At 43.2% G+C, this 17604-nt stretch overlaps 1 protein-coding gene across 12 annotated transcripts in view; it reads left to right on the top strand.

Moving 5' to 3' along the window:
• MBNL2 (muscleblind like splicing regulator 2) overlaps window positions 1-17604 on the top strand; it is an 89458-nt gene that overhangs the window by 17573 nt on the left and 54281 nt on the right. For 8 of the 12 annotated variants that reach the window (XM_077343915.1, XM_077343912.1, XM_077343904.1 and 5 more), the window contains exon 2: window positions 8460-9172. In XM_077343915.1, the coding sequence (XP_077200030.1) occupies window positions 8999-9172 (174 nt within the window). In that variant the 5' untranslated portion in view covers window positions 8460-8998. Of the gene's footprint in view, window positions 1-926; window positions 1113-8459; window positions 9173-17604 lie in introns of all 12 variants that reach the window. The other 4 variants (XM_077343905.1, XM_077343909.1, XM_077343911.1 and 1 more) reach the window with 2 other exon arrangements.

Here is a 17604-nt window from a genome sequence, read left to right on the forward strand (position 1 = left end):
GAGAGGAAAGGGAAGGTGACTGTAAGCTGCTTTGAGCCTCCTTTGGGTAGAGAAAAGTGGCATATAAGAACCATATAAGTGCCATATAAGAACTTCTTCTTCTTCGCAAGGCCGTACACTCATAAGAAGGCCTTTCTACCTTATATGGCTTCCTTGATTCCTTTCATGAACCACGCAGTTGTTATTTTGGTAATTTTTAATGGTCCTTTTTCCTAATCTGTAGTATAAATTTAAATTATTATGGATTTACATAAATTGAAAACATCCTGAAGAGAGCTGTTCCCTCCATCTTTTGATTTGTTTTCCACTTATCCTTTTGCTATTAAAGAAGTTTCCTCTGACAGAAATCAAATGTGGACAGGTATGATTTATTTTTTGAGCCATTTTTTCATGTATTTGAACAGTGTACTATGACAACTGTTCCTAACTGGTTTGGCAATGTCAGGTCCAGGGTTGAGCGCTCTGGTGCGCTTGGGCGAGCACTAACGCCTGAGGTGGTAAGCTCTGTGGTGCCCCCTCTCCCCTCCGCACTGTAGTGCTTGTCACCTTGGGTGTCAGTCTTCGGCCTAGCAACCGGAGCGCGCCGGAGCGCTCAACCCTAGCACAGAAGTGTTTCCTCCTTAGTCAGTCCTGTGGCTAAAAACACGGTTATATATGACACCTGGAAATGTTGTTGCAGCTGGATTGGGTGTTTTCCTGATTGCTTTAAGGCAGGGGTAGTCAAACTGCGGCCCTCCAGATGTCCATGGACTACAATTCCCAGGAGCCCCTGCCAGCGAATGCTGGGGGGCTCCTGGGAATTGTTGTCCATGGACATCTGGAGGGCCGCAGTTTGACTACCCCTGCTTTAAGGTTAAAAGTTATCCGTTATTACAACATTTCCTGCTTGGGTTATCGTTCTTTTTTTTTTTCTTCCCCCACCTCAGATTGTCATTTCCTGAAGATAAGATTCAGGTGTGTGCGTGTTGGTCTGAAGCAGCAGAGCAAAGATTTGAGTCCAGTGGCCCCTTTAAGACCAACCAAGTTTAATTCTGGGTACAAGCTCTCCTGTGCATACACACTTCTTCAGATACATTGAAAGGAAGTTACCAGTCCATACATATTGGTAGAAGGTAAGTAGCAAATTAGCATTAGCATGATAAAAGGCGTTTTAACAGGTCGAAGGACCAAACTGGAATAACAAGCTTAGTTTATATGGTCACCATTTGTTTCTTGGGGTGGGGAAACATTGTGAAGGAAATAAATATATCAGAATCGCAGGTTGATGGGCAGATGTACCCTACTTATCCGTGGAATGATGCAAGTAATTAACGGAGACCCTGCTATCACACACTGTCGCCTTTCAGATATGGAGGCAACCTGAGGTGTGCTTTTAACAAGTCTGTGAGTGGGAAGAAGGAGTTTGGTCGCAGCCTGGGAGGGGGGGGTTGCCTGGTTTTATCTGGGGTTAAGATTTTATGCTTTTATGATGAAGTTTATGTAAGATGATTTTGACCTGCCATGAACCACCATGTGGGAGTGGCAGGATATAAATCAAATCTTATAATATAATATAAATAAATTAATACATAAATAAGACTGTGCAGGATCACTTTCTGTGAGGTGGTGCGGTTAGCTGTGCACTATATTTCCTCTGTCCCCAGACCGGAGAAATATATTCTAATCTACCATTTTAGATTACTTTACATTCTACTGTTCATTACATTTCTTTTTGGTTGCTTTACAGTTCCAAATAAGGATAGATTCAAGTGGATAGCCGTGTTGGTCAGAAGTAGCACAACAGAATCAGAGTCCAGCAGTACCTTTAAGACCAACAAAGATTTATTCAAGGCGTGAGCTTTCGAGTGCAAGCACTGTTCCTCAGACTAATGAACTACCATCATAACAGTGGAAATATATAGCAGAAGCTAATTCTGTTAAATTAGTGCTGTTGTGACACAGTTTACTAATTTAACAGAATTACGTTTTGCTTTATATTTCCACTGTTTTGATGGTAATTCATTAGTCTGAGGAAGAGTGCTTGCACTCGAAAGCTCACGCCTTGAATAAATCTTTGTTGGTCTTAAAGGTGTTACTGGACTCTCATTTTGTAGTTCCAGATAAGATTTTGATATTTATTTTGTTCACCCTCTTCCTGTATGTATGGGCCGGTAACATCCATTTCCACATCTTGGAGAAATGTGCACATGAAAGCTTATACTTTGAATAAAACTTGGTTGGTCTTGAAGGATGCCAGTGGACTTAAGCTTCATTCGGTCGTTACTCCATATTACTCCAGATGTATCATTGGCCATTTTGGGAGGGGGGCAGGTCAATATGACTATATATCGTCATATCACCCAATAAATGTTTAACCAATTAAAAAATATATTAAAAATTAACTCGCACCCATTCAGAAATTCCTTCCAGGGCATCAAGAAACCCCACGGTTTCACAAAATTCTGTTGAGAAAGTTTGGTTTAATCCTTTTAACTGTAGAAACTGGGGATTGAACCTGGGACCCTTAGCATGCCAAGCAGATGATCTGACACTGGGCTACATCCCTAACCTCTAAACACTTCTTACCTTGAAGACCCCATGAAGTAGAGCTGGTTGCAACTGGACAGTGCACTTGATCTTACTTTTTAAATGATTAAGTGTTATATTTCCTACACATTCACTGTATGAACATTGAGTCCTATATCTAGGGGTATTTCATCTGTTTTAAAGCAAGTGTCTAGCCTTAGGGATAGTATATAAACATTTGAAATGTGTGGGCAGTATCCAGTAGAGGCTTGAAAATGAAGATGCATCTTGGGTGGGACTGTGTGATCTCTCTACTGAATTTGTTTGATGGGGGGGGAATCTGCTTTCTGTTACAAGATGAAATTGAGAAACCTAAAATAAAATAGGAGAAGCTGTGTTGGGTTCTTTCCTATGTTTTGTAAGAGTCAAACTGCCTTTAACACTATAAACATTAAAAATTACTCTGCCAAACATAATGTGGTACTTCAGGAAAGTTAGACATGCTTTGTTCGCACTTAGTTTTATCTGATCTCTTGAATTGCTACAGCAAACAAAAGCATAATTTTAGTTCGATGTAACAGGAAGAACCTTGCTTCATTTGCCAAAGATGTTTTGTTTTATTTATGTTTGCTTTGAAACATAAATATGTCAGTAAATTTTTTAATTCCTTTGTGAAGGGAAGGCATAATTCACGCTAGATCGTAGCACCATTACTACTAACATTGTATTAAAATACTAGCAAGTAACAAGGTGAAGTCAAGCTCCTCAGATGGTCTTGATCATAAGATAAGATAAGAATGCCCTTATTGGTATCATTACTAGATTCAATAGTAAAACACTGGAATATATATAGAGAGATAACAATATACAGAGTACTAGCTTTTAAATCAACTACACCTCTAAATTATTTGGTCGCTACTTAATTCAGATACAAACATTTTTCTCTAGAAACTTCTAACCAAAACTTCACTATTTACACATGTAATTTACTTCATCCACATCATGCTTTTTTCTTTGCTGGAGATCTAAAACTGCATACACATAGAGTATTTGCTGGCGTAGTCACTTTCCCCCCCTGAAAAACATGCCTCCAAGTGGGGGGGGGGGGTCGTCCTATACGCCGGATGCACTTCAGTTGGGATAGACATAGCTGCCCATAGTGGCCCATAGTACTGTAAAGTAATGTAACAAACTCTATATTTTGAGTGGAAATGTTGGGGGGTCGTCTTTTACACCCAGTTGTCTTATACGACGGCAAATATGGTAATTCTCCTCATCCCCATTTTATTCACACAACAATGCTGTGAAGTATTAATGCTGAGAGTGTGTGGCTGGCCCAAGGTCATCCAGCAAGCTTCTTGCTGGGATTTGAACCTGGGTCTCCTATTCCGTAGTCTGACACTCTAACCCAAGGTTTTTCAACCAGGGGTTTGTGAAACCCTGGGGTTCCTTGACAGCCCTGGAATGGGTGGGAGATAATTGTTTTAAATATATTTTTAAAAGTTGTTGATACATGGTCATGTTGTCACCCCCCCCCCAATCCCAATCTGGCCAGTGATGGGCCTGGAGGGGAAGGGGAGGGGCCCTGGATGGCCATGTATACAGCTATGCTTCCCAACCATATTCTTTGCCATCGCTTCACTTCTGGGGTTTCTTGAAGCCTGAAGAACGTTCCAGGGGTTTCTCAATGGCAAAAAAGCTGTTCTAACCACTAACAGCACTGGTGAAATGAGGAACTTCAAGGTCAATGTGATTATAATGTTCATGGTCTAGAATCTTCCCTGCCCTTGCTCGGTTAGAGGACGAGCTTGTTGTCATTCTGAGAAGTCATTGAGGCACCCTCCTGTGGTTTGTCTGCATTTCCATTACGGGGACACAGAAGGATGCCGTGCTTTCATCACAGCAGATTTCAAAATACAGTAAATTAGCTGACCTACTACACAATTATCTAGCCTCCCATAAATGTCCCCCCTCCTCTGCTATTGTTGCAGCAAGAATGACTTCCTTTGCAACTGGTGCTCTCCTTCTGCTTTGTGGCCTAAGCTCCACCAGAGCTGTTATCATGTGAAGCCAGCTTTAGAGTAAACTCCGATTTCCTTAATAAGCTCATTGCTATCCTGTAAATAGCATAAAGCAAGGCAAAGCCTAAAACCTTGCTTATGGTGGCTAGTAACTCAGGATATCAGATTAAGTAATCCTGGCGACGACGGCAAGGCCCATTTTAATGACATTGTTTTTGGTAGGTCAGTCTTTCAAGAAGAAGGGGGACAAAGAAAGGCTTGCTCAGACTAAGTTATCCTATCAATTGGCTTGTCTGTTTGATTCCTTGACACATGAGGTCACCTTTGGCCTTTGTAAAATAAAATGTTTAAGCCATGCAGACCTTTTTGGCTTAAGTTTTTGGCTCACTTCTAGAGATTCAAAATTCCCAGAAATTTCAAAGGGAGGGTGGGTGGGACGTTATTCCCCCTTTGTTGGGGAGAAATGGAAATTTGGGGGGAAACTGAAATGTATGCAATATTTTATTAATTTCTTGGATTTCTATACCGCCCTCTCATAAGGCTCAGGGAGGTTTACATGAAACGTTGGGGGCATACATCACAATTGCAACACATAAACAGCAATCACAAAAATTTAACAAAATATTAAATAGAAGATTCAGTTGAACAACAAATTTAGTAAGAACAACTTGAATCTGAACCTCTAGGGAAATCAGTTTGTTTTAGGTCATGGAGGGGGGTGTCTGGGGGAGGGACCAGCGGATGTTGTTGGGTTGGTCAGTCTCAACCAAATGCCTGGTGGAGGCAGGCCCTGTGGAATTATGGGAGTTCAGGCAGGGCCTTGATCTCTTCAGGGAACTTGTTCCACCAGGTGGGGGCCAGGACAGAAAAGGTTGAAGCCCGAAGTGCTTCTTTAGGGCCAGGGATCACCAGCCAGTTGGTGGTAGTTGAGTGTAGGGCTCTTTTGGGCGTATAGGCAGAGAGACGGTCTCTAAAGTACACTAGGCCCAGACTGCGTATGGCCTTGAAGGTGATTACCAAAACTTTAAGCCTGATCTGGAATTTGACTGGAAGCCAGCTGTGTTGTTGAAGTACAGGCCACATGTGGAATCTCCATGGTGTATTGGTGAGAATCCTGGCTGCAGCATTCTGAACCAGTTGCTGTTTCTGGATCAAAGATAAGGGTAGGTGTGTGTAAAGCAAGCTGCAGAAATCTAGTCTAGAGGTGACCTTCACATGGATCACTGTAGCTAGGTGTTCTGGGGCCAAGTAAGGCGTTAGTGGCTTGGCATAGGTGGTAGAAGGCCTACCTCGCTACTCTTGTGACCTGTCCCTCTATGGAGAGGAAGGCATCAAGCATCACACCCAGGTTCCTGACTGAGCTACTCATAGTTGCACTCAGTCCAGGTTGGGTAGGCCTGCTTCCTCTCTTGGTCTCAGAACCTCCGTCATTGAAGAGTTGAGACTCAGTTTTACTGATTTAATAACACCAATGCATCTTCTGTGATGTAGTTAACATATAAAATTATTGTATTTGACATATTTATGAACTTCAGAGGTATTAATGTATTTGTTTTCTATCAGAAAAATTGCACATGCTTGACATGCTCTGTGTTCCCCTAGGACACATGTCTTGATTTTTGTTGAGAGGCAAATTCTGTAGTAAACAAAACAACCCATATAAAACATCAATTAACTCCCACCCATTTGGGAAACCCAGGGCTGTAAAGAAACCCCAGGGTCTCACGAAACTCTGGTTGAGAAAGACTGATCTAGTCCAGTGGTCCCCAACCCTCGGTCTGGGGACCGGTACCGGTCCGTGGATCAGTCAGTACCAGGCTGCGGCTCATCCTCGTCCTCCTCCCCAGCTGCTGTCTTGGGGGCTGCCCTGCAACTCACGTTTGGTGCTCTCCAGTGGCCGCCATGGCTGGGGCTCTCCCTCAGTGTGGCACTGAGCAGCTGCTGCTAGCAGTACCCCGCAGCAGGTGGCAGGAAGTCAGGGGCGCCGGTGGGAAAGCAAGCGGAGCAGGGGCTCTGGCATCGGCGACGTTCCTCGGCAAAAGACTACCCCCCCCCCCAGGCCTCAGTAAGATTGTCAAGCGTTGATCGGTCCCCGGTGATAAAAAGGTTGGGGACCACTGATCTAGTCAATCCCATATTGTTTTTCAGTGCTAAATAAATATACTTTATTTAGTATATTGTAGTGTAGTGTAGACCTCTCCCTGCTAAGAGAAACACTTTTATTTCTTGAAGAAAGCCAATGTATAGGTTTAGTTGAATCATTAAAATATACTGAAGAACTGACAGTGCTATTCAAAGAGAACTGCTAAATAATGTAAACCAAATGGCAAGGCAGCTAATTGGGTACTTGGTTGTTGTACAACATTCTTGATATTAAGAATATTTATTTGCATTGATTTAGGACCATAATGCCCAAGTACATATTTAATTTTATTTAAACTCACACCCAGCAAAATCTCAAGAGTTCTGGTTGGATGACATGCATTAAAATATATCAATACAGAAGTGGAGGTTTAGGGGACTTTTTTACCATTGAGAAACCCCAGAAACATTTTTCAGGCTTCAAAAAATTCCAGAAGTGGAGTGATCATGTAGAATATGGTTGGAAAGTATAGCTGTGTACACACCCATCCAGGGCCCCTCCCCTTCCTACCCCTTCCAGACCCGTCATTGGTCATTTTGGGAGGGAGGCCGGCATGACCTTATATGGTCATATCACGATAAATACTTAACAAGTTTAAAAACACATACACAAAATTAACTCTCGCCCCCTGGGTCTCTGGTCTCTGCCAGTTTTAACAACTACATCATGCTAACTCACATGGTACAATTTCCATTGACATTGGTAGAAAAGTTCTATTAATGGAGTTTCCCCTCAAACTGGACATTTGAGGGAGCACTGGAAAAAATTCTTTGGAAATATTTTCCCTTTTGGAAATGTTTTTGAAAGCAAGGTTTTACTCTCTCACAATGTGGTGAGGGGGACTGGCTCAGAAATAGGTCAACTCCTTGATGTGCAAAAGGTCCCAGGTTCAATCCCTGGCATCTCTAATTAAAAGGACTAGGCAGTAGTTGGTATGAAAGACCTCTGCCTGAGGCCATTGGGAGGGCCTATGGCTCAGTGGTAAAGCCTCTTCTTGACATACAGAAGGTTCCAATTTCAGTCCCCGGACATCTCCAGTTCAATGGGTCAGATACAAGTGAAGGGAATTTATGTTATGAAGATTTTTCTGTCACATAATCAAGAGCATTGGATAACGATAATTCCTTTGTATCCTGTACATATGCAGAATAGCTTCAAGGATATTGTTAGTCACAAAACTTGCTTAATTTGATAAACTGTGTATCACAATAACAGGCTGTTGAAGAGTGCCCTGTTTTCAGGGTAAAGAAGCTGATATTCAGATATGTTGCTAGCCCTCTTATGCATGCATGAAATGGTTCCGGTCCAAATAACATACTTTTGCTTATTGCAGAATTTCTGTGTTCATCCCCCCCCCCTTCAATCTCTTACATCACAAACACAATGTGCTAAGATAACAGAGCAATGCGCAGCTCTCTTTCTCCTTCTTTAGTATTCAATGCTTTTGTCATTCTGCCCTGTGGACAATGCCAATCCTGACTGGGCAAGCTTCTCCTGCTGTCTAGTAAGTGATATTTTAGGGAGATCTTGTGCTCGCGTACATACCTCTAGTGATTTTCCGCCCATTTCCCTCTTGCAAACAATGCTTGGGGAATGGGACTGTTTTCTGCCAGCAGATTCTAGCAGCGCTATTTCTAAGGTTTGTTTTATATTTCCTGGTTTCACATACGGCTTTTAAAAAGTGTCGCCCGTTACAGTGTGCTGCTAATGATGTATAACAGCTTTCGGGGGTGGGAGGGGAACCTGGCAATTTTGAATGCCACTGGAATAATCGTTTTGTTTTCTTTCAGCAGGTCAATGAATTGGAAGTGCCTTTGTGAAGTCACTTGTACAAGACGCAACTTCTCTGTCGTCGCTGGGGTTGGATTTCTGCCGGCTGAACCTTGCGCCGATCTTCTATGTCCTCCGTGGCAGATAACCAGCCGCTTGATGGGAAACTGATTCCAGCATCTAGAAAGCCAGAGGAAAAGATTAGGTTGGGCACGAGAACCACTGAATGTATAACTCTTCGTATGTAGCCGTTGCTAACGCAGAGGACGCAAGCAGCTCAGATGTTATTGAGGAGTGCCGTTGCATGTAAACAAAGCTGAACACCGGAGCGTCAGCAAAACCAATCAACAGGCCAGAAATGCTATGGAGCATGAATACATTGCAGCCAAAAGTTTACAAGTGGCCCATATTGTTTGACTGACAGGCTTGCTGATAAATAGTTGCTCATTCAGTTCTGGGCATCGTGGGCTGTGCTGAACATCGCTGCTGGGAGCTATTTTCTCCGAGAGACGTCGAGTCTTGGAGGGATTTCAAGTCACTCTCAAATCAGTTCTGCGCCATGGCTTTGAATGTCGCTCCTGTCAGGGACACAAAATGGCTGACACTAGAAGTGTGCAGACAGTTTCAGAGGGGAACTTGTTCACGCTCTGACGAAGAATGTAAATTTGCACATCCCCCCAAAAGCTGCCAGGTTGAAAATGGAAGAGTCATTGCCTGCTTTGATTCTCTAAAGGTGAGAATAAATACATGCATGTAGTCGTGGTGGCGGCAAATGGGTGGTCTGTAGCAAATATTTCAAGCGTCATTTGTGTTGAAAGCTTGGTCTAATTGATCATTAAATCCTGAAAAAATATTGCATGGTTGATGGTATTAAGAAAATGTTCTGTGCCCACGTTTTCTGTTTATTTATTTTTCAATTTATAGGTCATCCCTCTCCTGGGGGTCTTGTGTAGATGAATGCAGAACCCTCACAAGTCACACCTCCCTGCCATGCCTTTGGAAGTGCCTACCACCTGCATTAACAGGCTGGCTTGAGGAGGACTGGGTGCAGGAGAGAGACGGGAGGGGGTTTAAGGTGGGAGTAATGGTGCACATTCCACCTCCTCCCAGGCACAGAACCAAGGAAAGATCTCACTCGTGTCTGGAAATGTGGAAGCAGTGGAAGTGGCCAGTTCCCTAGCTTGTGGCTGAGTCCATTTAGGCAGAAGGGGAAAGGCTGTGGACCCCCAGGAGTCCACCAACCCCTGGTTGGGAATCCCTGGTAGAAACTTTCAAAAGTCCACCCCTCCCTTCATCAGGCAGAGGTCTCCACTTCTACTCGTGTCTCATAAAGGGAACTTTTAATATTAAAAGCTTATACCCTGAAAGACTAGTTGGCCTCTAAGACGCTACTGGATTCAAATCGAGCTGTTCTACTGCAGACCAACACAGCTACCTTCTGCAACACATTGTTTCAAATGTATTGGAGCTCTTACATTGTAAAAACAACCACGGGCTCTGATCCAGAGATCCTAATGGGAAGTCACAAGCATGTTCATGCTGCCTTCCAAATAGGTGACTTGCTGCAAGTCCTCTGTTGAGAGAAAGGAGGTACATGTTCGCCTTCCCATCAGTAGGTGGGCTGCTGAGGGAGACAGGTAAGAGCCTCTCTCAACAGCAGTCACATAACTTGCTTCTGTAAACGAAGTTCTCTCGATCGGGGCCAGAGATCTTGACTATCGAATGCATGGGTTTTCCTCACAGCACTCTTGTAAGTATGTGGAATCCAGACCTACAAACTGGGAGTCTTATTCCTGCAAACAAAAGCATGGTTCACATACAACAGCAAACCTTGGTTTGTAGTTCCCTGAATGAACTTATGGGGATCTTAGAATCATAGAGTTGGAAGGGGCCACACAGGCCATCTAGTCCAACCCTCTGCTCAATGCAAGTTCAGCCCAAAACATACTAAAGCATCCAAGAAAAGTGTGTATCCAACCTTTGCTTGAAGACTGCCAATGAGGGGGAGCTCACCACCTCCTTAGGCAGCCTATTCCACTGCTGAACTACTCTGACTGTGAAAATTTTGAACTTGTGTACATGTATTCTGTCCCCTCTTCCTTTTGCATATAGCCATCTAATTAAAGATAGGTTGTCTGTAAGGTATATCTGAAACATAAACTATTTATGTTCCCCAGAAATCATTCTTACAAACCCTGCTTTTGTCCTGATTTTGAAGGAAGAGAGCAATCCATAGTTTGTGATTCAGGTATACTACCCAACTGGCATCTCAGATGTTACAGCAAGCCTCTTGTTTTTCTGATGGAGATGAGTCTGTCTTGTTTGCTGGGTTAGTATTGACTTCTTAGTTTTGAAATCAAATTCCAGTTTGCCTTGATGGTCAAATGGAGTTTGTCCCATTATTACAAACCAGGTTTAAACCTCTGATTTAGTAAACACTGTATTGGCATCAAGTCGTTCTTTTGCATTCCCTCCTTCATTAACATTTATACTTTTTAAAAAGTATGTAAGATGTTTTGAGGTGTTTCCATTTGGAAATGCCCCAGGTTTTTAGGGAAAACGTGTATCCCAATAAGATAATTGGGTTCCTGCAGTATTTCATGATACCTCACCAGATTCAGTTGGCATGCCACGTGTCCGCAAAACCCTAGAACAGGAGTGGCCAAATTCTGGCTCTCCAGATGTTCATGGACTGCAATTACCATAGCAGGGGCTCATGGTAATTGTAGTTCATGGACATCTGGAGAGCTGCAGTTTGCCCACCCCTGCCCTAGAGCCTTGTGAGCATTTCTTTATTTTATATATTTAATTAATTTGTTCCATACCTTTCTCCCCAATAGAGACTCAGAATGGCTTACATCATTCTCCTACATTTTATCCTCACAACAATCCTGTGAGGTAGGCTAAGTTGAAATGGTGTGCGTGGTCCAAAGTCACCCAGTGAGCTTCCATGTCACAAGTGGGAATTCAAACTCGGGTTTTCTGGGTCTTGCACTTCAAACCATTACATCAATTGGTGCCAGACCTTAGAAAAGGGCTCTTGAGTTAATTTCAGTCATTAAACTTCTGCAACAGTTCCTGCCAGTTGTTTGGCTTTCAGATCACACCCTCAGAATTGTCTGTGACTGCGAGTTGCAAGGTTGGATTTGGTAGATTTGCCCTTGAAGCCTTTTGCTCACATACAGCATAAGAATAATAAGTTTTGACAATGCTCTTTTATTATGAGTTGGGCTTTTTGACACAAGCTTGTTAGAATTCTTCTGCAAGTTACACTTTCTGTTTCCTTTTTGGAAATGTTATATGACAATAACAATAGGACCAATTTTTGGCTTAGTGGTGGTATTAGAGAGCCAGCGTGGTGTGGTGGTTAAGTGGTGGATTCTGATCTGGAGAATTGGGTTTGGTTTCCCACTCCTTCTCCATGGAGGCAGCTGGATGGTCAGTCACAGTTCTCCTAAGAGTTTTCTCAGCCTCACTTACTCACAGGGTGTCTGTTGTGTGGAGAGTAAGGGAGGGCGATTGTAAGTCACCTTGAGACTGTTTTAGGTAGTGAAAAGTGGAGTATAAATACCAACTCTCCTTCTCCTCCTCTTCCTCCTCCTGTATCTAATGCTTTCCCACAAGGGCTTGACTTCCATGCTTTCTCTTTGCCAGAATCTCAGATTCTGTGATGTTTTTCTTCCCCTCTGGTCCTTCTTACAAGTAAAATGTTCAGACGCACGGAAGGCACTTAAAGACAGCATGTGTCATCCTGCCAGGATGCCTGTTCAGCAAAACTCTGGCAGCTAGTGAAGCATGGGAGAGAAATAAGCACCGATTTCAACCTTCCATTAAAAGATGTGGTCCTTAAGCATACAGAAAGATCTGAAGAGATGTAGCCTTTAAAAGGAGGGAAGATCTGAAGAGGTCTAGCTTTTAAAAGAAACAGCCCTCAGGAGGAGAAAGGGTCAGGAAAATAAGTTGGCTTAGTTATCTGCAAATCCTTCACACAAATGATTGTCATGGTACCGTGTCCTATTAATGGCCTTAATCCCTGGATTATCATTTTGAATGTAATAGTGTCTCTGGAGATGCTTTCGTTCTGTAGGACAGCGTTAATAAGCATGTTTTTATCACGCCGCATTCTAACCCTTTGGTCTTAATATATATGAATTGTGTTTAAGCCATTTGCCTTGTAGTCTACCATACTACTCAAGCCTTACTTAACCCTCTATTCCTTTAATATCAAACATTGTCTTCCTGGGTACTGTCAGAATCCCACTGCTGTTTTGGATGTCTATGGAAGATTGTAAACTGATGTACTTTTTGTGTGTGTGTAAAATTGAGTACCTAGCTGAGTACCCAGCTTGCCGGAGGGTAGACAGTAATGACTGGGGAAGGCACTGGCAAACCACCCCATATTGAGTCTGCCATGAAAACGCTAGAGGGCATCACCCCAAGGGTCAGACATGACCCGGTGCTTGCACAGGGGATACCTTTACAATTGGACATGTAATTTTCATCACCTTCCACGTTCTCTGTTTGAGGCTTCAAATCCCTCTTATCTTGGGTTATTTGGTGAAATAGTTCTAGATAATTCAGCGGCAGTGAGATTTTACTTTTGAAAGCAGCTTGTGTGAAAATATCCAAACAAAAATAAGGGGAGTGCTAAACTGAAAAGCTTTGTGACACTTGCATCTTACAAAAATGCAAGTCTACCCTTAGAGATTATGCTAAAACTGAGAACTAGGCTCAATTAGATTATGGTGAAGGATCCTAGTTCAGGAGTACAAGATAGGGCACATGTTTTGCATTCAGAAGGTCCCTGGTGGTTCAGTTTCTTCTATACCACCGCTTCAAAGGATCTCAGATAGCATGTTGGCCCAAGCCTTCATGTGACATCTTGGAGGGTTGTTACCAGACAGGGTATATTGTACAGATATTTTAACTTGTCAACATTTCAAGGAATAGAAGTTTTGTTTTGTTCCCGAACAGGTGGAACGTTTCTAATGGCATTCTTGTTTACCAACATTCACAGTGCAATTACCAGACTTACACTGATGTTATCCCAGTGATTGCTTTGTATACAGTATACATAGTGGAAACCTCGCCGTAAAAGAACATACAGACCTCCCTCCTCCTGGTCTGGAATTATTTGCAGAATTAGGTTTAGCCATTATCTAAAGCCATTATCTAAACCACATTGCCATGGTTCATCCATCAGGTTTGAAGTTAAGCAAAAATCTTAATGCATAGAAATGCATACAGGAAGAAAGAGAGAAGGATAGAGAGTGATTTGGGGGGGGGATCATGAAGGTGACTTTTCTCCTTTCACGAATGACTAAGGGGCCTTTGAGTAAGAGTGAGAACATCTACAGCAAGGACACTGCCATATAGACTGTATACCCTACAGCTATGGTCTCTAGCCTTCAGGTGGGATCTGGAGACCTCCTGCCAATCACTAAACAACTTAGAACACTTCCCTGCTGCTTTGATGGATAGACTCTATGGCAGGCTTTTCCGGAGTCCCCAAAATATTTTTCAGGCTTCAAGGAGCCCCAGAATCGGGCTGGAATTGATGTCATCTGGCAATGTCTTTCTGCCATGCCTGAGTTGAACTGGTGTGGGGGGGGAGGTGGCTTGAGGTAGGAGTAGGCATCTAGGTTCCACCCCCTTTCCAGGTACTGTAACCAAGTGAGAATGCAACCCCAAGGTCAGTAGAAACAGCTGATTCTCTGCTTTTACAACAGTGCTGGGAATAGCTTGTGGCCGAGTTCATTAAGACAGGAAATAGCCCTTGAGGAGCTCTCCTAGAGGGCCAGGTCTCTCAGGGAGCCCTGGTAGAAAATCCCTGTTCTGTGGCATTGTATCCAGCTGAAGTCCTTCCATTTCCCAAACCCTGCCCTCCCCAGCTCCACTTGCAAAATTTCTAGGATTTTGCCCACCTAGAGCTGTCAATCCTGCCTACAACTAATGTACAACTAAATACCCTAAAACTAATACTTGTTTGACAGGAAACCTTCCCCCGTCTTTCCAGCATGAATTGGATTCCCTGGTATGTGTGGACTGTGAGGAATTAGTCCTCAAGATAAGTACCGTTCAGGATTAACTTAATTTTGCTTCATAGTAATGTTACCCGAAAAAGTATGCATTCAGGTTTGGAGGTTATCTGGTCTCTTAGAAATCTATAGGTTGACCACTTCTAAGTATTTAAGACTAAAAATGGCAGCCCTTCCTCTCATTTATTCTCATCTAACTCTAAAACAGCTGCACTGATTTCAGTAAGGCTTAACTGACCCTGCAGTAAAATAAATTATTGAGGAGACACTTATGCTAAACTTTTACATAACACACACACACACACACACACAAAATGGATGCCCAATATTTGAGACTTAATAGTTGGAGAGTTAATGCACAATGTTCCTTAGTGTTGTTGCTTAGCAGCAGAAATGGTATTCTGGCAACAAAGAGCTCAGCTCTATACTGACGTATTCTGTGAAAGACAGGTAAAAAAAATACTAAACTTAGCAGATAGTCATGTTATTTCTCAGTTGGACATTTCATTCTATGGTTAAGGTGTCACTTCAGATATAATTGTACGTTTTATTTATTTATTTTTGTATTTATCTACCACCCTTCCCCAAGGGCTCAGAGCACTGTACATATAATTAAAACCGTATACTAATATAAATATACTAGTTAAAAATTCTGGGGCCAAAATTGGGGGACAGTCCTTCAATAGCTGCTCCCTTCCTCTGGAATCGGACACAGAGTGGTGGTGGGAGAGGAATTATTGCATCCCTATCGACTCCCATGTGGGGTTCCCTCAGGAATCAGTCCTTTCCCCCATGTTATTCAACTTCTTTATGTGCCCTTTGGCACAGCTGGTATGGAGCTATGGGCTGGGCTGTCACCAATATGCGGATGATACCCAGCTCTGTCTCCTTATGGACGGCCACCTGGACTTCCCCCCAGATACGTTTGCCAGATGTTTGGAAGCTGTGGCTGGCTGGTTAGAACACAGTTGCCTGAAATTCAACCCCTCCAAGACAGAGGTCCTGTGGCTGGGCAGGAAGGTGGCAGGCCAGGAAGCGTGTCAGCCTTTGATGGCTGAGGTTCAACTTAACATTTCATCTTCAGCAAGGAATTTATTGTTTGTTTGTTTATTATATTTCTATACCACCCTCCCCGGAGGCTCAGGGTGGTTTACATAATGCGTAGAAACGATACAAGAAACAATCCATAACATATAAATAACCATAACATTAATACTACTAACTGATAATTGTAACAGTGGTAACAGTACAACAGTATAAACAGTACAAACAGGTCCAGGAGCAGAATGCATTGATGGATTTCTGGGCGGGGGGGAGGGAGCAGGGTCCCTGCAGATGTTGTTGGCTATGCCTGGTCTCAACCAAATGCCTGGCAGAAGAGCTCCCTTTTGCAGGCCCTGCAGAATTGTTTTAGCTCAGTCAGGGCCCTGATCTCCTCCAGGAGCTCATTCCATGGATATTTGATTGGGTGAACAGGTAACCCTGAACATAGTTAGGGAAACCTTTCTTAGAACCTTGATGCAAAGGAATATTTGGAAAGCGTACAAGTTAGCTTGAAAAGAATGGTGTGTTGAAGCTTAGGAAGGGGACAAAAAGAGTTTTTATAGTTAACATAATATGGCACAAAACATTTTTGCTTGGAATTTAAGAGTATTGAGATCTAGAACTTACAGATTTCCTCAGCTGGAAATTGCTGGTTCAGGTTATTACAATGATTTTTCCATAATGGTAATATACATATGGGATTCTTAGGTATTATAGAACCCCCATCCTAGAAAATCCATGATCCTTTCATCTTTGGGTAGGGTTGCCAACTTCAGATTTAAAATAACTTGGAGATTTGGGAGTGGAGCTTGGGGAGGTTGGACTTAATGGAGGGAAGGAACCTCCGTGGTGTATAATACTATACAAACATCCCATAGTCTGGAGATTAGCTGTAATTCTGGAAGACCTCCAGCCACCACCTGACAGTTGGCATCCCTGTTGCTGGATGCTCACCATCATCGTCATCTGCAGACTTCTTGTTTTTCCCAGGCCATGACATTTCTCCCTTCCACTTGATTCCAATTGGGTCAGTCTTGCTTGGCCAGTGGAGAAGGGCATGAGGTAGGCATGAGTCCCTCCCAGCCCAGAGAAGGCTGCAGGTCAGGGTGCTTTGTTCTCTCTCTAAGTTTGTGGGGCCCATAGAACTGGACCCCTTGGTCCAAGTCGCTTGAAATTGGAGGAGGGGTGTCTTAGTGCAGCCTTTCTCAACTTTCTTACCATGGAGAAACCCCTGGAACATTCTTCAGGCTTTGAGAAACCCCAGTAATGGTGAGATTGTACAGAATAAGGTTGGGAAGCATAGCTGTGTACATGCCCAACTGGGGCCCCTCCCCTTCCCACCCCCTCCAGGTCCATCATTGGCCATTGAGGGGGTTAACATGACCATATATATTTAACTCCCATTCATTTGGGAAACCCTACCAGGGCCATCAAGAAACCCGGGGTTTCATGGAGTCCTAGTTGAGAAAGCCTGCTTTAGTATATAGGAAGCACTAGCTCCCCAGCAATTGTGGTTTTGTTGAAAAAGCCACCTCATCCCAAGCAAAAAAAAGTCCCCTAGATGGTGTTTCTGGGTATGGGAGGTTTTCTGCAAAGGAACCTTCTTCGCTTTGTGAAAGCAGGCAAGCAAGCAATGAACAGACCACAAAGAGGAAGGATAGCAACTATACAGTGTTCAATGGAAAGGTACAACTGGAAGAGTAGGAAAATAACATGACCACACAGGGTTTTTTCTTTTTTAAAATGCTGGTGACTGGCCACTGTCCTAAGCTGCTACCTGGTGGTGGTGGTGGTGTCTTTAGATTAGAGGGAGGATTGTGTTCTATGCAAATTTGGTGCCATTATCTTCATAAACATCTTCTGCAGATGGTCTTTAAGGCCTAGGAAAACTGAAAATAATGCTCACAAACCCCTGGAACCGCAACAAATCACACAGAATTGAATGATGTTGGCTAGATATCAGGAAAAGATTTTTACCTTCAGAATCAACTGTTTAAGGAGGTGGTGAGCTCCCCCTCACTGGCAGTCTTCAAGCAGCGGCTGGACAGATCCTGGATGCTTGAGGCTGATTCTGCATTGAGCA

The sequence above is a fragment of the Paroedura picta genome, chromosome 6, assembly GCF_049243985.1.
Source record: "Paroedura picta isolate Pp20150507F chromosome 6, Ppicta_v3.0, whole genome shotgun sequence".
NCBI classification, from domain to species: domain Eukaryota; kingdom Metazoa; phylum Chordata; class Lepidosauria; order Squamata; family Gekkonidae; genus Paroedura; species Paroedura picta.